This window comes from Arvicola amphibius, chromosome 12, assembly GCF_903992535.2.
Source record: "Arvicola amphibius chromosome 12, mArvAmp1.2, whole genome shotgun sequence".
NCBI lineage: Eukaryota > Metazoa > Chordata > Mammalia > Rodentia > Cricetidae > Arvicola > Arvicola amphibius.
The window spans coordinates 145307279-145330328 of NC_052058.2; the positions used below are offsets into that span (position 1 = coordinate 145307279).

At 40.9% G+C, this 23050-nt stretch overlaps 1 protein-coding gene across 1 annotated transcript in view; it reads right to left on the reverse strand.

Annotated features, from left to right (window-relative positions):
* Nucleotides 1-23050, reverse strand: part of Chd2 (chromodomain helicase DNA binding protein 2) — a 115249-nt gene that overhangs the window by 4812 nt on the left and 87387 nt on the right. The window contains 9 exon segments of the mRNA XM_042054056.1: nt 3282-3528; nt 8299-8514; nt 11204-11245; nt 11248-11300; nt 14953-15131; nt 16972-17106; nt 19843-19983; nt 21290-21418; nt 22486-22608. Of these exon segments, the coding sequence (XP_041909990.1) occupies nt 3282-3528; nt 8299-8514; nt 11204-11245; nt 11248-11300; nt 14953-15131; nt 16972-17106; nt 19843-19983; nt 21290-21418; nt 22486-22608 (1265 nt within the window).

Here is a 23050-nt window from a genome sequence, read left to right on the forward strand (position 1 = left end):
AAAACACAGAATAGTACTGACAGCACCCTTTAAAGCAGAAGGGCCTAGAAGGATGGACTCCAAGTTCTGAAAGACCACAACTGTCAACCAGACTATTATACCCAGCAAAACAATCTATTAAAATGGAAGGAGAGGAGCTGGAGAGGGCTCGGTGGTTAAAAGCACTTGCTGCTCCTCTAGCCTCTAGAGGACCTGGGCACAGTTCTTAGCACCCATGTCAAGAGGCTCACAACCACCTATAACTCACTTCCAGGGGGACCTGACGCCTCTGGCCTCCTAGGGCACCTGCACTCTTAAATGCATATACTCACATACAGATACATACAACACCTATACATAAATAAAGGTAAATATAAATCTGTAAAAGCCAGACAGTGGTGGTATACATCTTTAATCCCAGCACTGAGGAGACAGAAGCAGGTAGATCTGAGTTCAAGGCCAGCCTGGGCTGCATAGTTTCAGGATAGTCAGGGCTACACAGAAAAACCCTGTCTGGGGGATGGGGAGAGCTTATCTTTAAAAGATAATAAAATTAAAAATTAAATTAAAGAAATAAAAATGTTCCATGATAAAAAACAGACTAAAGGGTTGGAGAGATGGCTCAATAGTTAAGAGCACTGGCTGCTCTTCCAGAGTTCAATTCCCAGCAACCACATGGTGGCTCACACTCATGTATAATTTGATGTGGTGCCCTCTTATGGCCCACAGGCATACATGCAGGCAGAACACTGTATGCATAATAAATAAATAAATCTTTTTTTAAAAATCATGATGTAAATACCTGTGTTTTCCAATGGTCTTAGGCAACCCCTATGAAAAAGTCACTGGACCCCTCGGGGCTGTGACTCACAGGTGGAGAACGCCTACACTAAAGGAATTTGTGACCACTAAGCCAGTTCTGCAGAGGATATTAAAAAGACTATTTCAATCTGAAAAGAAGGATGAATAACCCGAGAAGTCAAGGGAACAAGTAATTAATGAAAGACAGATAAGGGTGTGTGTGGGTGTCCCAAATCATGTGCATGTGTGCGCGTGTGTGTATGTGCGTGTGGTGCATGCAAGGAGTACTACTGTCAATGGTATCTTATAGGGCATCTAATAAATTACTGGGCATGGAAAGTACTAAGAGAATAAGATACATGAAATAAGCTGATCAACTGAAATCGCCACAAATGAAATCATCAGCAGATAAGGATACTGAGACAGTTCTTTGAGAACAGAGTCTAGCCAGTATACCATGACTTCAAGCAGGATAACAGGAAGTACAATTTGAATTTCCGAAGGAGAGGAATGGAAGATGACAAAAATATTTGAAAAATATTGAGGGGCTGGAGAGATGGCTCAGAGGTTAAGAGCATTGCCTGCTCTTCCAAAGGTCCTGAGTTTAATTCCCAGCAACCACATGGTGGCTCACAACCATCTGTAATGGTGTCTGGTGCCCTCCTCTGGCGTGCAGGCATACACACAGACAGAATATTGTATACATAATAAATAAATGTTTAAAAAAAAGAAAAAGTAAAAATATTGAAAATCTCCCAAATTTATGAGTGAAAGACATTTCAGAAAGCTGAGTAACTCCTGAGTATAAGAAACACAAGTACCTGCCAGGGCTGGGAGGCGGCTCTGTGGTACAGCGCTGCCTTAGTACATCCAAAGCCCTGGGTTTAATCTCTGCACCACATAGGTATGGAGGCAGGGAGGGCAGTCAGGCAGATATGCACAGCGTATGATACATATGCTACACTACATAGCCAGGGCTTGAAATAGTAACGGTCTATAAAGAGGAAAAGGAGAACAAAGGCCTTGCTCTTTGTCAGAAAGCACACAAGCAGACAAGGGAGAAGTCCCTGAAAGTCTGGAACCAGCAATCTAAAACTTTATACCCAACAAAGACACCCTTCAAAATAAACACCTTTCACAGCACAGCCCCAGTAAAACACAGAAGGAGAGGGGCAAAAGGACAGACCAAGCAAAATGCAGACCCACACAGAGGAGCCAGACGAGATGACAGAAACCAGGAGGCAGTGAGGGTGTTAAAATGACGTATGAAATTTTGCCCCACTTTAAACCCATTGTACAGTCTAAACAAAGTATAACATGAGCCGGGGAGACCGGCGTTGCTATGAAGTTCAGTTAACAGCCTGACTCTGAATTAAAGCTGGTGAAAACAGCGCTCTCCCCACACTCGCCAACTCACAATGTGGAGCTGGCTCACTGCCTCACCGTGGCACGGTATGGCTGCAGAGAAGGTACAACCTCCAAGGCTCTGACTTCAACCATTGGATCCAAGCAAGCAAGGACCACAGCCTCGTACCTATCTCTGCTACCTGGTAAGACTGAGGGTCACATTAAGAACTATTACTGTTGACTCTAAACGGTGTGTGTATTCATTCACACGTGTTGACACATATTTAGGTGTGAATGCACATGATTGTGGAGGCCAGAGGCCAGCCTCAGCTATCACTCCTCAGGCACCACTCACCTTTTAAAGAAGTATCATTACAATAACTTATTCATCTATTAATTTTGTGTGCACGTATGTGTGTGCATATATGCCACAATATGTATGCAGACTAAAAGCAGGTCGTCGGGCTTGGCTGCAAGCACCTTCACCAGTTAAAACGTGTCACAGAAGGGTTGCTGGGAGAAGAGTGTCATTTTCTCTAGTGATGCAGCTACTCGTAACTTACCCATGCCATAGATAATACCCCACCCTACTCATGCAGCAACCACAAGCAAACTCACTGGGTCACAACAACCAAAGACGTGGGGTAGAAGGGAGGCCTCCTGGAAGGACTGCAGCCAAGGTGGGGAGGGATGAGAGAGGAGACTGGGGTGAAACGACCAAAATTATATATCACATGCATGCATAAAAATCTCCAAGAAGAAAGGAATATTTCTCTTTAATAGGGTGGGGCTAGAAAGATGGCTCAGGTGTTAAGAGCACTCACTGCTCCTGTGGAGAACCTGGATTCAGCTCCCAACACCCACATAGCGGCTTACAATCTTCTGTACCCCAGGTCCAGAGATAAACACACTCTTCTGACCTCCCAAGGTACCAGGCCCACACATGGTACACACATGCACATGTGGGCAAAGCACTCATCCACCTAAAGTAATAAAAATACAGCTATAAAACTCCCTCTTCCAGCATCCTAAAGCTACCCTGATAGCAGGGATATGGGATTTATAACTGATCCATGCAGCACGCTCAGTATGCAGTAGACAGACAAACCTGTGTAAGCATCGCCATCCTTTCTCCCATAAGCACGTCTACTCACCTGTCATAATAGTCTCTGTGTCCCCGGTGGTCTCGGTCACTGCTGTACTGCTCATACGGTCTCTTTCTGGACATGTTGTTAGGTCGGTAGCTTCCAGAGCGGTGGGCATCCATATGTCTCCGGTCACCATAGTGGTGATCCTTGTACCAGTGCTGCTGCTCATACTGATGGTGCCGGTCACCACCCCAGGGCGCACTGTTACCACCGCCATAGTTGAACTTTCTTTCCCTTTGCCAGTCTCCTCGATCTGAAGGAAGAGAACTGTTTCGTAACTGCAGCACATGGTGGCATTTACTGAAGGTGGACATGTCAGGAGACAATCATTGCCTCCTCAGCCTTATAGCTAAAATGAGTAATGAATGAGTCCTAACATTTTCTCTGCTGCCAACAACTTCTAAGGCAAAAGAAAATCGATCACCTCTGTCCCTGCTAAGATCTCCCAAATTATGGCTGACATGTTTCATTCTTGCTTGCCTCAATGAGCAACAGACCCTGAAGATGAGATTCACTCAAGAACCCCCAAAGGGAACTTGGAAGTTGTTCTGAGCCTCTGAAGACCTCACTAACTAAAGGCTGATCCCCAGGGGGAAGGGTACCACACAGAGATAGGCACCTCCTAGTCTGGGAATACCAGCTAATGCTTCACAAGTTTTAAAGCACCATGCCACCTACTAGGGAAAATAACCAAAACCATGAGAACAAAAATTGAAAGAAAAAAAAAAAAGCAGATAATGGGAAACAACACAAAGAAATGGTTTTGACACTGAGGAAGTTAATAAGCAATGACTTTTAAATAGGTAGAACTGGAACTGGAGAGATAGCTCAGTGGTTAAGAGCACTTGCTGCTCTTATAGAGGACCTGATTCAATTCCCAACACCCACATGGAGGCTCACAACCATCTATAACTCCAATTCTAGGAGTTTTGTGGCCTCCTCTAACCTCTGTGGGCATCAGGCATACACAGGATACACAGACATACATGCAAACAAAATGCTCATACACATACAATGAAAAATCCCCAAGTAACAGCAATTAATTCAATGTTCTTTAGATTAGGCTTGATTTATTATATAGCTTTGTCTGGCCTTGAACTCAGAGAGGTCTGCCTGCCTCTACCTCCCCACAGGGCTGGTGTACACTACCACATTTGAGAGGGAAGAAACAAAGATAAATTTTCTTTCTAAAAAAAAAAAAAACTTGAAATTTTTACAAAAAGTCTAAAGGGCACAAACACATGCACAATCTGTTGAACTGAACCCAGTTCCTCTGGAGAGCAGCCAGTGCTCTTAACCCCTGAGCCATCTGGCCATACCCAGACATAATTTTAGTGTAAAAAAATTTACAGGAGATGTGGGGGCACTTCTTAAGATAATACCTTGCTATGTAGCCTCTAACACGAAATCAACTGTGTGTACATGTGCGTATAAATGGAATTCTAGAACCAAAGTTTAAGAAAGAAATGTACTTCTTGATTATTATAGGAAAATTCAATCAGTAAGATAAATCTTATATTAGGTTTCTATACTTTCTATATGCTTTAAGTCTTGTTCAGTATTTTTCCTTTTATTCTTCTGACTCTAAAAATAGCTTTTGTATATTTTAACTAGTGAAGCAATAAACACTGATTAGCCATTAAATTCAAACACTCCCCTACCCCACTAGTCCAAGGCAATAGCTACCACTGAGCAGACTTGCGTTTTCACGTCCTTCTCTGTTCATACAAGTACTTAAGGGAGGCAGGCTGTTCTTGGTTTCTCAGGAAGTCAGGAGTTACCATACAACCAGAAATCCCATCCCCATGTACCGAGCTACAACAATTGTAAATAGGTATTCAAGCAAATATATGAATATAAATGTTTGTATTAGTACTATTCTTAACAATAAAAAGGGAGAAACTCTGATGAGTGAAAAAAGTATATCCATCGAGTGAAATACTATCCTCCCATAAAAAGAAATTAAGTATTGATTCACAGTAGAATTAGGATGAACTTTCAAAACATTTTGCTAAGCCAGTCGCAAGAGGTAGCACACTGTATATTCCACGGACATGAAGTATTCTGAATAAATTCACTTACAGGGCACAATACAGACAGCTAGAAAGACAGAGGATGGAGAACAGGAAGAGAATTTCCATTTGAGTGATAGAGAAATTTAGGAAGGGGCAGAACTATTGTGCAGAACTTTGAATGTACAAATACCAATGGATGGCTCACCTACAAATGCTTACCTGTTTGCTGTATGAATTTCACCTCAGTAAATTTAAAGATACAGACATGGGTTTTTAATACATGATTAGTGTAAAAATATAACATGATTATTGTTTGCTTCTTATTATTTCCCTCACTGACTTCTCTTTTTTTCAATTTTATTTATTTTTCTTTTATATCTATGAATGTTTTTGCCAGGATAGATATCTGTAGATATGTGCCACATGTATGCAGTGCCTACAGAGGCCAGAAGAGGGAATCAGATTCTCTAGAATTGGAGTTGCAGATAAGGTTGTGAGTCACCATGCGGGTGCTGGGAACTGAATCAGGTCCTCTGGAAAAGCAGTCAGTGCTCCTGCCTTGGCCTCCCAAGTGCTGATATTACCAGCAAGCGCACAATGGCTGGTCTAGCCAATACTCTGTAATGGTGGATGGTACTGGGTACAGATGTCCTAACACTCACTCTACCATTCTCCTAATGAACATGAGCACCTTACCAACGCTATGGGTCTTCATTCTACAGAACAATATCCAGACAATAAAGAACTGTGGTCAAAGGTCAATATATTTGTTCACTTCAAATTATTTTCTAAAAAAGACTAAATCATTTCCTATCCTTAATAACTAGGGTGCATTTCTCATTTTAATTATTGCTGATTGGAATAAGTGAAAAACTTTGTTAACTCTCTGCCTTAACATTTCCTGAATGGCAAGCGTGGTCATTTTGCCATATGGGTGGTGTTACTTTTCTGTATGAATTTCCTAATCCTTATACTATATCAAAAAACAAAACAAAACAAAAAAACAAAAAAATACATAGCTGTATTGAGGTTTAAGGAAAACTTTTTTCTTTGAGGGGGGAGTGGTTTCAAGACACAGATATCTGCTTGACTCTGCCACCAGCAGGCTTGAGGAAATCAACTCAGGACTCTCCTGCTTCAGTCTCTCTAGTTCTGGGGTTACAGATTCCACCACACTCATCTTGAATTTGATTTCTATGTTTTTCTTTTGTTTTGTTTGTCTGGAGACAGGGTCTCTATTATGCATTTCTGGCTGTCCTGGAACACACTTTGTAGACCAGGCTGGCCTTAACTCAGAGAGATCCACCTGCCTCTGTCTCTCGAGTGCTGGGATGGAAGAGAGGTGTGCCACCTTGCCTAGCCATTTCTCCTTTTTTCTAAACAAATCTCCAAAATTTAATTCAATCTGCTTTCCTTCTTCTTTTATACAGTTTGTTTCAAAAAATTAAATTTCAAGTTTTTTAAGTTAACAAATAAAAATTATATACTTCTTTTGTATATGTCTTAAAATACATGTTAATTGTATAATATGTATACAACGGCTAAATGAGTTAACACCAAGGATTTTGTGTCACGAGTGGCAGGTAACTAATATTCCTTGTGCACATGTGCCACATTTTCTTTCTCCACTCACTACTGACAGACACTTAGGCTGATTCCATGTGCTGACTCTTATGAAAAAGTATTTGGCATTAATAAGCTGTGAGATCTGATACCTTTGATACACTTAATTTGTAGGTCATATGAGAGTTCTATATTTAATGCTATTAAGAATCCCTACTTGTGTTTTCTATAATGGCTGTGTTAATCTAAGAACAGTGATAAAGGCTGCCTTTTTCTCCACATCCTTTGATAAGAGTGTGGCCCATAATGCTGAGTGCTTTTCTAGATACCTGTTGGCCATTTATACACCTTTATTAAGACAAACTTGAGACTAACAGGTCTCTGAAATAAAGGGATTATTGAGGTACAGATGCTTATCTAAAGGTCAAAGGACAGGCCACAGGTAAAGTCCCTGAGCCACCAGCAGCATGACTCTAGCAGCTGGGAAAATGTCCACTAGACCTAGGGCTACTTATAGTGAAATCTGAGAACATTAAATCATATTTTTTTAAACAAACCTACGTTGTTTACTGAAAAAGACTCAGGTCAATACAGATGGCAGCATCTTGTATACATTAGTCCATAAAGAAAGTCTCTGATACACCCTGGTCTGATTCCAAAAGCAAAATGCATGGGCAATCTTCAGTACTCAGCACAGAATGGGTGCAGTCCGCTCTACTGACTTAGCTTCTTCTATCAAAGCCCTCCCTGTCTGGCCTATATATTAATTTAGGGCATCTCGGAGTTCATCACCATCTTTTGAGAAATGTCTACTAGATCCATCCGTTCCCCCATTTCTTAACCAGTCCTTCTATTTTTACATACTAGCCCTTTATCGGATGTGCAGTTTGTGAATATTCTCTCATTACTAAAGGTTGCTTCTTCACTGTCCACTGCTTATTTTTTCCATTTGGTTATCTCTTTGTCACCAACTCAATATTAGCGGTTTAAATGCCCACCTTATACACCTATGCAAGCCTGTAGGACATTTTCTTAATTAGTGATCATTCTTGCACATAGAATATAAGTTTTTCTATAAGTCTGCCCATTACCTTTATTTTTTAAAAGGCTTGTTTATTTATTATGTATACAGTGTTCTGCCTGTATTGCCTGCATGCCAGAAGAGGGCACCAGCTCTCATTACAGATGGGTGTGAGTTCCAGGAACTCTGGAAGAGCCATCAGTGCTCTTAACCTCTGAGCCATCTCTCCAGCCCCGCCATCACTTTTACAGTACCTGTGATCCCCTTCACTTAGAGCTGACCCTTAATCTTCTAGATCTTTACTTCATTGTTTTATAAAAAACCAAGAACAGACAAGAAGGTCTTGGGGGAAAGTACAAAGGTCCTTGGAAAATGAAGTGATTGGGGGTTTGGACACCTCTTTAAAAGTCAGCTAATGGCCTACCTGCATTACTAAAGTGTCTCTTGTTGGGGTGATTGTAGTTATCTCTTGGATGTCCATGCATCTGTGGGCCATGGGAGGCAGGCAAATGAGGCTTCTGAGGATGAAGGTTGTGTGAGGTATGGGACTGAGACATCAGAGAATCCCGGCTGGAACCAGAGGCCTCTGGTCGAAATGGTTTCTTACCACCAAGCGTATCATCTTTCTTCTTTTGTTCCTGGCAGAGTTAAAAAAAAAAAAAATGGAAGAGCTTAGGACCCCGGCTTAGTTCCTGAGAGCAGAATAAAGATGCCCTCCTAAACAATTCCATCTTGTTCCCCTCTTCTGAGCTGTCATTTAGTAACGTCTTACCAAAACTGCTTGTGAGCTTTGCTGAGCTCCACCGCTCCAACAGCCTGACAAGGGGCTGCCCGGCTGTTAGATTACCACAGAAAACCAACCTCGGCTAACAAGCCCCGACAAAAAAAAAAAAAAAAAAAAAAAAAAAAAAAAAAAAAAAATCCTGCCAGGTGTTCCTGTACATAGCATATTCAAGTGGCCAGGTAGTTGGCACTTTCAGAGGACTCTCTTGGCTACAAAGAGCCATGACTGCTAAGCTCTCAAGGCTAACTGAGTTAAGAACTGCCAGCTGTCAAATGGGAAGAGCTAGTACACTAAAGTCCTCAAGCTAGACACCTGACCCTCCAGCTATCATTCCTTCACCCAAGTAAAATTCTCAAAATAAAAGTTTTCAAGTGTAAAGTGGTTTAAAAGCTAATCATGAGGAAAATGACTATTAAATAACTTGGTCCATATCTAAGCCTTTTGTCTATAAAGAACAGAAAACAAATATTAATTTGTTCTGTTCTTTGTTCATTTAGCACATCATGAAAATATCTTCCCCTACATGATGTTAAATACTACCGTATTTCATTTACTGCTTGGCTGTACTCTTCAGTAAGAATACATGACCATAATCCTCCCACTACTATTGGACTACAGTCATTCCCATTATAAACATGCTTAAACCTTTGATTATTCCCTTAAATTAAACTCTTAGACATAGAAGCATGCTCTATTCTTCGACAAATTTTGAAGAATTATTGTGCTGGCTTGTTTTATGTCAGCTTGACATAAGCTGAAGTCTTCTGAGAGGAAACTCAATAGATAAAGGCCTCCACAAGACAATCCTGTAGAACATTTTCTTAATTAGTCATAAATGTGGAAAGGCCCCGCCCAGGGTGAGTGAGTCTGTCCTTGAGCTGGTGGTTCTGGGTTCTATAGGAAAACAGGCTGAGCTAGCCAGGGAGAGCAAGCCAGTAAGCAGCACCCCTCCATGGCCTCTGCATCAGCTCCTGCCGCAAACTCCTGTCCTGATTTCCTTTGATGATGAACAATGATGATGAAAAAAATAAGCCAAATAAACCCTCTCCTCCCCAAGATTGTTTTGTGCATGGTGCTTCATCACAGCACTGGTAACCCTAACCAAGACAACTATCCTATAGGAAGACAACGATAACTCACTCCCCACACTTGGATATGATACATTTGTCACTCAGCTTCATGAACTTCTGTGAAGTCCTCCACCACTATGAGTAGATCCTCAACCCAACTTTCCTCCTATATCAGGGCCTTTCCCAACTATTTTATTCTTCTCAGGAGTCTTTCACGGATTTCTATGATGACTGGGGGCCAGTGAGATAGCTCAGTGGGTAAAGGCACTCCATCACTAAGCCTAACAACTGAGTTCGATTCCTGAGATACACATTATGGAATGATAGGAAACCACAGACTCCTGCAGGTTTGTTCTTGAATATCACGGAGTAAGTGCTGGTTCTTGCACTCCTGTGTTTGTGCTCTCTCTTGCTTTCTCTCTCCTTGTCTCTCTCTCTCTCACACACACACACACATACACAAAATAAATAAATATATAAATGTAAAATTTTAGGTTTAGAATTTCATTAATACACAATTACTATATTATTCCTATTACCACTACATTATATTCTTCAGAATAACATTACATTATGAACTATTAGAGGGTATAATTCACAGGTCAATAATGCATTAAGTTCACATTACAAATTCTTCTAAGTGCCCATGCTGTTCCTGGCATGACTATAGACACTTCAGAAATAGCAGTAGATAAGAAACATATTCTCTGTGCTCATGAACCTGACACACTAGTAAAAGTGGAACAATTTTCACAATTGCTCCTCAGTGGACCACATGGCTAATTAGCACACCTAAAGGAGGGCCTGTCTGCACAAGAAACTGACTCTACAGCAGAAGCCAAGTCACCTTTATGCCCATCTCCCCACTCAAATGAAAGGGGCAACAATTTCTGGGGCACTGCAAGTGTCTACTCCTTTAAGTAAGCAATTTGGATTCTTCTATGTAAGAAACTGGATGGATTGCACGTACGTGACGTATATAAGATAGGAATAATTTCCCGCCTATGATCCTGGACTTATGACTAGCCACATTACAAACTACACAAATATATGAAGAAGAAAGGGTCTAGAAAATAAGTGCTCCAGGTATGAGATAACAGGTAACAAAATACTCGTCAGGACTTTAAAACACTACTTGGCTCTAAGGTATTGGTTATTATACTAATAAATAACAGTCTTACTATCTGGAGACTCATAGAGAATTTTAAGAACAGCTAGTAAAATGAAAAATCACATTGTAATGAAATTATGTTTTGGACCACAGACGACACACTCTGTGACCTGTGGTGGTGTCTGTCCCGTTTGGGCTGTACTGAAACCACGTAAACACAGGCAAAGCGCCAGTGGGCTATCTACTATCAACAATCCTTCAGATTTTCACTACCAGCCCAGGGAAAAACAAAAACTAAGGGAATTTTATGTGCAATTATCTTTATACACTTATATAAATTAGGACTAGATTTGTATTTTACCTCCTCTTTCTTGAGATCTTTTCTTATGAGCCATCTTATATAACTATGTAGTTTTCGTGCATCAAATTCTGTAAACTTGGGAAACAAAATCCATAGGTTCCTAAAAGAAAAATTGTACTAGTAAATTATACAATTTAAAAATTGATTTTTGTTGTTTTGTTTTCTTCAAGGACAGGATTTTTTCTGTGGATTCCTGGCTGTCCTGGAACTCACTCTGTAGACCAGGCCTGGCCTTCCTCTTGCCTCCTGAGTGCTGGGATTAAAGGTGTGCACCACTGCCCCAGCTAAACAGTGACTTTATTTTATGGCAAGCTACTGAATTTTACTACGAAATGTTCTCCAGGTCCCTGCATTAAGCTGGGTGTACAAGCTCATGCTATGATCCCAGCACACGGGAGGTTTTTCCAGTGACCCTTAGATCTTCAACTACAGAGTGAGTTTGAGCCCAACCTGGGTAAATGACACTCTATCTCAAAATAAATAAATAAAATAAAAAGTCTTTGCATCAGTAATATATCATTATGTGCTTCTATCAAGAGTTTGACAGTGAGTCTTAAGATGGGGATTTGTCAACAGTGTTAGGAACCCTAACTTGTCCAGTAGCATCTGCATCGCTAGTTCTGTAAGCTTTCCTTTACCTGGCCCACACACAGGACACTGCCACACACTACATCTCTGCCACCATCTCCCACACTGGAACCAACAACCAACTAGTAACCCATGCCACTGTCATGCTTTCTGCCCAGCTGTCACTACTAAGGCCTGTCATCTCTTCCTTCAAACTCTCTGGAACTCCTTGTCCTAGCATGGCATTGTTGTATAGCGCAGGAATGGCACAAAAATGGGGTTTATACAGAGAAATCCTGGAAGTAGCAGTAAATCAGAAACAACATTTCTTCTCATTCAAATTTTCCAGGGAGCACTTTCACTATGGCCGCACTGTTAGGACGCTGACTAGGAAACGTAGTGAGCCACTTAGCTCACTGAGGTCTCTTCTAAAGAACAATAGTCTTCTGAGCACATTCCAACTAAGCCCTAAACAAACCCAATGTCCTAGCTGTCCACTTACGCCTCTGCTGAAGCTCTCACCACGCTCATTTAAGAGTTTCCACTTAGCGTGTCTACAGTCACAGTTCAAGGTAGACAGCCTTCCTGGCCACCCTTCTGCAGGCATTCTTTTTGATTTTAATTTCTATTTATTATTCTGTGTTTGTGGGTGTTTGGTCTGAGCGTGTCTCTGTGTACTATGTGCACGCCTGGTGGCTGAGGAGGCTAGACGAGGGTCTGGAGTTATTAATGACTGTGGACCGCTATGTGGATGCAGGGTCCTCTGGAAGAAGAGCAGGTACTCTTACTGATGAGCCATCTTTCCAGCGCTTTAAGGCATTTTCTTACACAACTTCTAAAACTGTTTCCATACCTTTTAGATATATAGTTTCTATGGAGGTCATAGCTTGTGCTACCTTTGAACTTTAAAAAACCAAGGACTTTTCAATGAACTACTGCTGGTGATGGGGCATTTAAATGGCAACAAATCCAAATGCACAGTAGGCAGCCTGAGATGGCCTTCTGCTATCCTCTGACCTGGTGAGATGAAAGCCATATTATGCTCCATAAAGAGAAAAAAATGCAAACAGTTTTAAGAGGAAAGAAATCATTTTTCAAAAACTCTGTCTTATATGTCAGGGGTGTGTGGCATGTATCATTAGCATCATGACTGCGGCTTCTGAAAACCTACTTTCACTTCAAAATTGATCTACTAAAGTAGACTACAAAGATATATTAACCACGAAGTACATGGACTCAAAGTAAATACAGTTTATGGAAATAAACATTAGCCTTTCAAAATTCCCTCTAATACTGGGACCTGAAGCCAGGGCTTTGTACATGCTAGGCCCTTATTCAGTCACAAAGCTATATCCCCAGTCCTGTACCCCCATTTTTTCCTGTTCTATCTATCTATCTATCTATCCATCCATCCTTTTGGCAGGAGGAGGGGGAGAGAGTTTGAGACAGGGTTTCTCTGTGTAACAGTCCTGGCTGTCCTAGAACTCACTCTGTAGACCAGACTGTCCTCAAACTCACAGAGATCCACCTCCTGAGTGCTGGGAGTAAAGGCGTGGGCCACTATTGCCTAGCTTCCTTTTTCCTTTTTATTTTAAAACAGAGTCTCACTAGGTTGGCGAGTCTGGCCCTGAACTCAATCTATAACCCATGAAGGTCTTGATATTTATCATCCCAAGAAGCTCAATTATAAAACCGTGCCACTATCTTGACTATTGTTACTATTGCTTTAAAGAGTTGTCATCTCTTCAAAATATCTAAATGGAATACACGTTGACTGTCCCTATTTTGAAAATCTCAAGACTGATGTCTCAAGAAATAAGTTACACTCTTACCCTTGTATGATGGCTCACAGTCAAAATGTAGATGCAATAAATGCATTGTAAAAGAATACCTGTAGACTCTGTATATTAAGTATATATGAAATCAAAGTGATTTTGTATAAGATTTGATTTCCACTCCCAAGACATATCATTACTTATGTTTATGAATATTTCAAAATCTAAAATATTTCTGGTTCTAAGCATCTCTGATAAGGGCCACTTAACTTGTTTATAAATTAATACATATACATATATTAATACATATATAATGTCTTAATCTAAAGTACTACTAGGAGTTCTTTAACTAAAGGAGATGAAAATGGAGAATCTATGTTCATGTGCTTTTAACTTTTCTTTCACAACCTATGTTATTACCTCTACTGGCTAATTTTTATGTCAGCTTTGGAAAGGAGAACATCAGTTGAGAAAAGGTCCTCACCAGGTTGCTTGTGTGCAGCCTATCACATATTTTTTTAAATCATTTATTTATTTTTATTTTATGTACACTGGTGTTTTTGCCTGCACGTACATCTATGTGAGGTGTCGGGCAGCCTGAAACCGGAGTTACAGACAGCTGTGAGTCACAATGTGGTGCAGGGAATTGAAACCGGGTCCTCTGGAAATAGTTCTCTTAGGCAACGAGCCATCTCTCCAGCCCCCATCCATTTTCTTGATGGATGATTGACATATGAGAGGGCCCAGCCCACTGTAGGAAGTGCCACTCCTGGGCCAGTGATCATGGGTTCTATAAGAAAGCAGGCTGAGCAAGCCATGAGGAGCAAGCCAGTAAGCAGTACTCATTCATTGGCTCTGCTTCAGTTCAGGGCTCCAGGTTTCTGCCCTGCTTTCCCTCAGCAATGCAATGTGACCTGAGAGTCATAAGCTGAAATAAACTCCTCCTCAAGTTACCTGTGGTCATGGTGTTGTATCACAGTAACAGAAACAGTAACTAAGACAGTACGGAACCAACCAATTTTTTATAATAGATATAATAATATATAAATACTAACCTGAATGAGTAAAGTATTATTCTAGCTCCTATGTCTCATGGGTTTAAAGCAAATATTCTGAGAATAAGCTAGAAAAACAATGATTATCATCATCACCACCATCATCTTCTTCCTCTTATAAGTTAAATTAATGGCACAATCTTGCCACATCAGAAGGCTGGCCTTGACAAAATGACAAAATGGCTTACTTCATGAAAAAGAAGTTGAAGCCTACAGTTACGCTGTCAACAGTTAAATTTTGTTGGCAAAAGCTTTTAGGTGACTATGCTACCTATTTAAAAAAAAAAAAAACAGAGCACACCCACATATTGTCAAATGAAACTGGGGAGATTCAATCAAGGCCAGCGTAGGTTACCTCCTCCACAGTTTGATGTGCTCCTGATCCGAATAAGCTTTAAGGCACTCGGCTATGCGGTCTCCAATCTTCAGCAGGCAGTTCCTGGTGTGCTCCAGCTGTTCTTGTACACTGAGTCCCTTGTCAGGTTTGTCCAGCTGCTTCAGTGCCTTTTTCACAGGCCTCATCCTCTCTTTACACTGGAACAGGCCAACAGAGTAAATGAACCAGTGCAAGAAAGAGTTCGTTATCACGTCCACACACTCGAGATTGAAGAAAACACACCCCGCCGTCATGCTACACGTCACTATAGGAGTGGGTAACACCAGTGAAATGGGACAAGTGCAGAGTCGTAGAAACTCTGAGGGACAAGTGCCGTCACCATATTTGGGATTATGTGAGGACCTTTGATACCTGACTTAGCCTCTCTGAATGTTGTTTCCTCATCTGCAAGAGGGCTGTGGCCACTAAGAGATCAAATGTAAACAGCATTATAGGCTTCACCTGAAAACCAGGATCATCATCATGAAAAAGCGAGAACAAAACCGCGACACTCAGGTCATTCACTCTGCTAGAAACTCGTGGGCGTATTTCAGTGTTTAACTTCAACTTTTAAAATGGAATAAAAAAGACACTACAGATTGGAAAATACTTACAAATGATAAAAAAAGCATAAGTGATTTCTGCAGAAAAGATAAATTACCATGTAGCTCCAGCTAGTCTGAACTTGCTATGTAGCCCAAATTGGCCTTGGGTTTGTACTCTTCCTGCCTCTGCTTCCACAGTAGTGCAGTTACAAACATGCACCAACATACTTAGCCACATATTTGGCTAATATGAGCAAGACCCTTGGTTCAAAAGCCAATTTCACAGAAAAGGAAAACCAGCAGCACAGAAGCAGCAGACATTAGTTTGTTTATATGCAACAGACTAAGGAAGAACAAGGAAATGATGAATTTGTTCATTTATTCAATTCATTCATTTATTGGTATCTTTCTAGTAACTAAGTGAACTTCATATAAAACATAATGTTCACAGAAAATAAGAGAAATTAAGAATTAAGAAAACTGACTTAACTACAAAGAAAAACTATGCATATGCTAGTATGTTTTAGAGTACACACAGAAAGGTCAAAAGACCTCACAGAGCTGGGTCAGTCTCTCTTCTGTCAGCCTAGGACAGTATTTTCACATTTCAATGAAGACAGCTTCTCCTTTAGACCAAAGGAGGTGCTGAAGTGAGCTGTGACGCAAAGAGAGCAGAGTTGGGGAGCACATAACAGAGGGCAACACCTTCCCGTCCACCCTGAGAACACAACTCTATGTCCTGGGTCAGTTCTCAGCTCCACGGCATGGAAGCAGGTATGGTCCAGAACTTCATCACTTTAAATGTTAGCCAAGGTCCTTCTCGCCAGCTGGCAGTCTCAATCCACCACTCTAGCCATAGGAGCCACCATACATGCTCCTGCCACCCTGGCATACCCCCGCCCCTGCTTCTCCCTCTTATCTTCTTCTACTCCTCTTTCGGAACCCAAATCAAACATCACTTCTTAGACCTTCCAGACTAGGTCAGATTCCCTTCTTACTAGACCTCCACAGTATCCACTTTCTCCTCTATACCTTATCATAAGACTACCAACATGATCCAAGGAGTTATCATCTACCCTAATATTATTCAACTTAGTCACTGATACTAGTTTCTCTATCAACAACAGACCAGAGAAGAATAGGCAAATTCTTCTTCGAGATGGGATCTCTAAATGCTCTGCTTCCAATTCAGCACACTTCTATTTCCCTTTGAGAGCCCCTCTAAATTCTGCAGGTTCCTGTACAGGTGTGGAACATATAAACTCATGTGGGTCCACATATAATCATAAAAACAAGAATGTAAGATATCTTACTATTCTGGTTCAAAATGCAATATGCAAACATAATAAGCAATACACAAGTTTACACAATGTTCCACATCTGTGGATGCACCTGTGAAGGGCAGAGCACAGCACTGTGCCCAAGTATCAGCACCCTCCATTTCACGACTTACAATGCTGAAGGTTTCCTGGTCCAGATCATCATCTTCATCCTCCCCAATGGGAACAGGTTCACTTCCTGCTGTAATGTGGACAGGACCCTGAGATCGCTTTGATTTACTTGAAGACTTGGCATCACCACCTTTAACCTTTCAAAAGAGTTACAAAGAGACCTTGTCATTTATATAATCTTGAAATCTGTATAAACTTCTTTTTATTTGGCTTTGTTTTATTTGGTGGTGGTGTTCCTATGAATATAGATATGTATGAGTGTGCATGAGTTTATATATACCACAGTTGTGAATGAATCTGCAGAGGCCATAAGAGGGTACCAGATCCCCAGGAACTTGAGTTACAAAGACATTGTGAACTATTGTGTGCTGCAGAGAACTGAACCTGGTTATCTGCAAGAGCAGCAAGCTTTTAACCACTAAGGATTTCTCCAGCCCTATAATTCAAACTTCTTACCTATGGTGCATTGCTAGAGCAAGTAAATAAGAAGACCTCAACTTACACAAACCTACAAGATTAATAGCTGACTTATAAATCTTCCCATTTCTGTCTCTAAAGGTACTAAATTACAGCTTCAAGTTTATCAATATAATTTACAAGAATGTCATGAAGGGACTAAGAATCAACAGAGAACTCCGCAGAGTATCATGCTGCAGCTTTTACTAACAGCTAATCTTTGATCTAGGAATCTGTATCAACTGCATAACTATGCAAGGCTGCAAGTCAAGAGGAATAGGCATGGAAACCAAAATTAGGAAATTTTTAAAAACATAAAATATTTAGAATACACTGTATATAATTATATGATATAGATAAAATACAAGGTTTTTTGTTTTGTTTTGTTTTGTTTTAAGCACATGGGGTCCCTGGAGAAATAGGTCAGCAGTTAGAATGCTTGCTCTTACAGGATTCTGGTTTGGTTCCCAGCACCTACACGGAGGCTCAGAAATGTCTGTAATTCCAGTTCCAGGGATCTAAGACCTCCGTAGCTCCTGCCTGCTTGTGGTTGATATACATACACGCATAAACATAAAATAAATATGCTTAAAATAAAAATTAGTGAGTTCAAGACCAGTCAGGTCTACAGGGTGAGTTCCAGGACAGCCAAAATGACACAGAAAAACCCTGTCTCAAAAAACTAACCAACTGACTAAATACATAAGTAAATAGTTTGAGATCCCAGGAAGTGTGGTGTCACATTAGCTTTATAGCAGTAGCTATGAGAAAAGAAAATGGGAAGTGTCTGCAGTGCTTGTAATGTGTTCCTGAGATGCAAAATGCATTACACTATGGGGAAATCCACTTAAACTAAACATGAAACAATGTGAATCTGCCAAGTGGTAACATACACCTTTAATCTCAACAGAGAAATCAGAGGCAGGAGGATCTCTGTGAGTTCCAGAACAGCCAGGGTTATGTAGTCAAACCCTGTCTCAAAAAGAAAACAATCAACAACAAAGTAAAACAAGCCAAAAAAAAAAAAAAAACCAGAATAAATCACTATTCTGAGACAGATGCAAAAAAATTTATAACAGTATAGTTTCTCTTTATTCCAAAGACTTACAATTATTTTCTATTTAAGTGGATGTGCCTTCCTGAATTCACGTGTACTACATGTGTGCAATGTCCACAAAGGCCAAAATAGGACAACAGATCCCCAGGAACTGGAGTACAAATGGTTACGAGAACTGGTAACTAAACCCAGGTCTCAACCATTGAACCAGTACCAGCACTCATAGTATGATTTCTAACATTAAAAACTGCAAAGTAATTTTAGCATGAAACTTCAATGGCTTCCACTACATTAGAGTCAAACAGAATTTACCTTATTTAAAACAACCTTAACACCTGTTCTTCAGTGGTAAGGTAGTTTGCAATATACTACTGTGTGGAGAGAAGAGGTTACCCAATGGTCTGAGCTGAGCAGTACATATATAAAATGTTGTTGTGGCTTGTTTTTTTCAAGACCAGGTTTCTCTGTGTGTAGCCCTGGCTATCCTCACAAAGATCCACTCTGTCCCTGCCTCCTGAGTGCTAGGATGAAACTGGCCACCACTACACAGCCAGTATTTTTATATTTATACTCATATTCCGAGGGGAAATTTAAGGAAGTCCCAAGAAGTTAAGATGTCAAGGGCTGGAGATGTGACCCCCGGATTACAAACACTGGCTGGAGACCCTCATTGGCAGCTCACAACCACCTGTACCTCCAGTTCCAGAGGATCCAATGCCTTCTTTTGACTCCTTCAGGCACCAGGCACACATGTGGTACAAAGACATACAAGCAAGCAAAACATCCATACACATCAAATTTAAGAATTAAAACTAAAAAAAAAAAAAATAAAAAAATAAAGTCTTTAATAGATGGCAGAATTACAGCCGTGACTTGCTTGGAGCAATGGATAATAGTTGATTACAAACATCTCTACATATCTCACCAAGTATATCAATTCTATAGTCTGTAAAGAACTTCACAAATCTCCCAACATGAAGGCTTTTAAGCCAAGTCTACTCTAGTGGCTGTTGATGACATGTGGTATTTGGTTTGAATCTTAAAGTTTTCAAATCATCTTGATTGTGTGTAGATTGTATTCTTCTGACATTATAATCTAAGAACCTGTACCTCATATTCTCACTTGTCCTGTCTCATTCCAAATACCCCTCCCCAAATAGGCAATGACAGATCAAACAAAGGCCTTCTACATTAGAAAAGCAAGACTGCATAATACCCCTTGCTTTCCTTAAGGAGGGTGAAGGTATTACTTGCAGAGCCCCAACCTTCCTTGCTGGATATACTCAAAGACTATATCAGGGCTTGGACCTTATGTTATTTAAAACCTAAACAGAATTTCCAAGACGAGTGTGTTGGATACCTTCTCTTTCTTGTCCTTGGACTTCTTTCTTTCTTTGTCTCCTTCCCTGTCCTTCCGAGAACTCACTGGTTTCTCTTTGTTCTCCTTGTTCTCTTTCTTCTTCTGCTTTTTTTTCATTGGACTTTTTTCTAAGCCATCATCCTAGGAAACAGAAAGCCATGAACTTTTTCAGTCTTCTGCTTCTTAGTTTGTTTCTAGAGGAAGCAGCACTGTTCAGTGGCACATCACTGCACTGAAAATAGATCATTTTCAACCAGAGCCTACCAGCACTCACTTGCAGAAGCCTGAATCCACTAGACTTGTCCAGCGAGACAGCGTATTACAGTTTCTGACCTAATGCTTCAAAGCGTAGTCTTAAGGCACTGAAACGAATGGTGTTAGCTCAAGAGAAAAGCATTGCCCAGGTGTGGGCATGAGGCCGAGTTAGGTTCCTTAGCACCACCCCTCACCTAAAACACAACAACATTATTGGTCCCCAGTTCACAAAAAGAAGAAAATGAGGACCAACCACTAACACGAGTCCACTGTCAGTTAATGACTGACAAGGATAATAGTACCTGAACTTGAGAATCATGCATTCAAAGCTAATGTTAGTCCCTATATCCACTGGGAGCCCTCCTGGAGGCCATCAACAAAGAAATTTACACTCAGAACTATAGAATAAAATCTCAGAGTTGTCACTCACTGAAAAACACTGTTGCTTCCACTTTCTTCAGACTACATTACAAACTGGCAAGCTAATGACTAAGCCCAACCGAGAGAATCTCCAATGAACTGCACTCTGCGAAGTCTTAAGTCCCCGGATTAACCAGTCTCTAAAGTCCCCTGATTAACCAGTCTCTACCAATCTCTTTCCTTCTATAAAATGAAAGCAATTACTAACTGCCACGTAGCATGGTTTGTATCACTTACTTCCGTTATGTAGGAATTTGTGGTTGCTTATTTAACATGAGTCACTATGTATGTGCTTGTTTGAATGAGAACTGCCAACACAGGCGTCTGTATTTGAATGTGTCGCCACTAGGAGTAGAACCTCCTGATAGGAACAGAAGGAATTAGAGGTGTGGCCATTGCTGGACAAAGTGTGCTACTGGGGGGTGGCTTTGAAGTTTCAAAAGCCCATACCAGGCCCAGGCTCAGTCTCTCTCCTTTTCCCTCCTCTTCTTCCTCTCTCTCTGTATCAGGATGTAGCTCACAGCCACTTCTCTAGCACCATGCCTATACCTGTGGCCATGCCATGATGATGATGATGGACTAAGCCGGCCCCATATTAAACGCTTTCTTTTGCATGAGTTGCCTTAGTCATAGTGTTTCTTCACAGCAATAAATGTTACTAAGACACAACTATATTCCTCTGACAGGTTAGGTGAAGATAAACATATTCTATGACATTTTATCTGTTCAGTATGTAAACAAATGCATCCCATGGCTTCATGGAGTCCCATACCTTCACTTCTCCCTCTTCAGATGGGTTGTCTGAGTGTCGAGGAGATGACAGCTCAAGCCCATGCTCATCCTTCTGCCTGGGGGCTTTGTTTTCCTTCTTTACTCGAGGCTTCCGCTTCTTTAGTTTGGTCTAGAAAGTAAAAAGATACTTAAACTATAAATCACCCCAACCCAACAGCATGACCAAGAAATATCCCAGACAGTTGATGCAGACACAGCCACATACTCCAAACGAGATACTTTAGAGACACAAAGGTACAAGCCATTCTACCTGAAAGAAAATAAAACTGAGCAAAACCACTTATTATCCTCCACCTAGCCTATATTACTTTAAATGTCTGTATTCCTTGAAAATACTGATTTCATTTTTGGAACTCACCCTCAAGGTAAAACCCCAGAAAAGGTTAAGACATTTTCTGTACAAAAATAAAATTAACACTGAAGGTGACACTATTAACTCCTGAAAATTAGGTATCTAAAACTAAGAACAAGGTTAAAATAATGTTTATCTATTAAATCAAATAAACAGTATAAGCATGAGCTACCTTGCCTCTCTAGAATTTCATATATCACAATTATATTCTCACCATACTATCTACATAGTGGTACTATGTACGACAAATGGAAGAACAGTGATTTTATTCACATAAGTTCTATTTATTGTATACATACATGTATACATGACAAAGTTAAGGAGCATGCAAGGAACATGCCCACACAAAGTACAAACATTTTAGATTCTGTCTTCCCTGATTCCTTACTGTAAGAAAATAAAGAAGAGAAACTTCCAATGACTCCATTAGCAACTTGGTATGTTTCAGTGAGCCAAGTATAATCAAAACTGAAGTCTAATTTCTGAAATTAAGTGTGGAATCTAACTGCATTATCATAGCAGCCCAGTCAGACACCAAAATATGGAAACTATGTCCCCAACTGAGGACACAGACTAGAAGAGAGTAAGGGCGGTCCAAAGAGATGCAGAATATTCTGCTGCAAATACTTGAGTGGAATTGCAAGAAAGGTGCCAAGGTGCTGCGTTTATGAAATGAGCATTTGCTTCTGAGCAACTTCAAAACCATCTCTGACAATGAGAGGGCAGGATGCCATGGGTACCCCAAAAGGACAGCTCTTTTCCTTCTTGGCTCTGCAGTCCCACGCTCCCCTGGGGGAAAGTCAGCTGGCAGTGCACCCACTCACCTCCTCCCCACTGGTCACAGTGCCCTTCTTCTCCAGACCCTTCCTGAGCAGCTTCAGCAAGTAGTCCACTCGGGTCTGCAACTGCTTCCCCTGAGGCTTTTATCTGTCTCCCACTGGTAGAATCTCAACAGGGAAAGGAAGAGAAGCACCCACCACCACCCACAACCTGGTTAGTGAATTCGGATAAACAGGGACAACAAAGAACTCAGCACAGTCCTTTCCCTCCCAACCACCCGAAACACAGATTAAAGCCTCAGATCCTATTCTCATGTCCATGGCTCCCAGTCACTGAAAATCCCTCATGAGCCTTTCTCGTTTTACAAAATGGGATGGAGAAATCCAGCTCTCCCACTGGCTCCTACCTGTGCTGTTAACAGGGTAGAACAACTCAGGTAGGAGGGGCTTGTGGCTTCATCTGCTAGAGCATCCCAGCCGTCGTGGATTTCCTCCTTCCAGGAGCAGGGAATCCCTGGAGCTAGGTTAAAGCTTCGTTTTAGATTGAAAATGCTTCTTAGAGCATTGCCGGAGAGCACTGAGCTATGCCAGGACATGATCTGCTCATCTA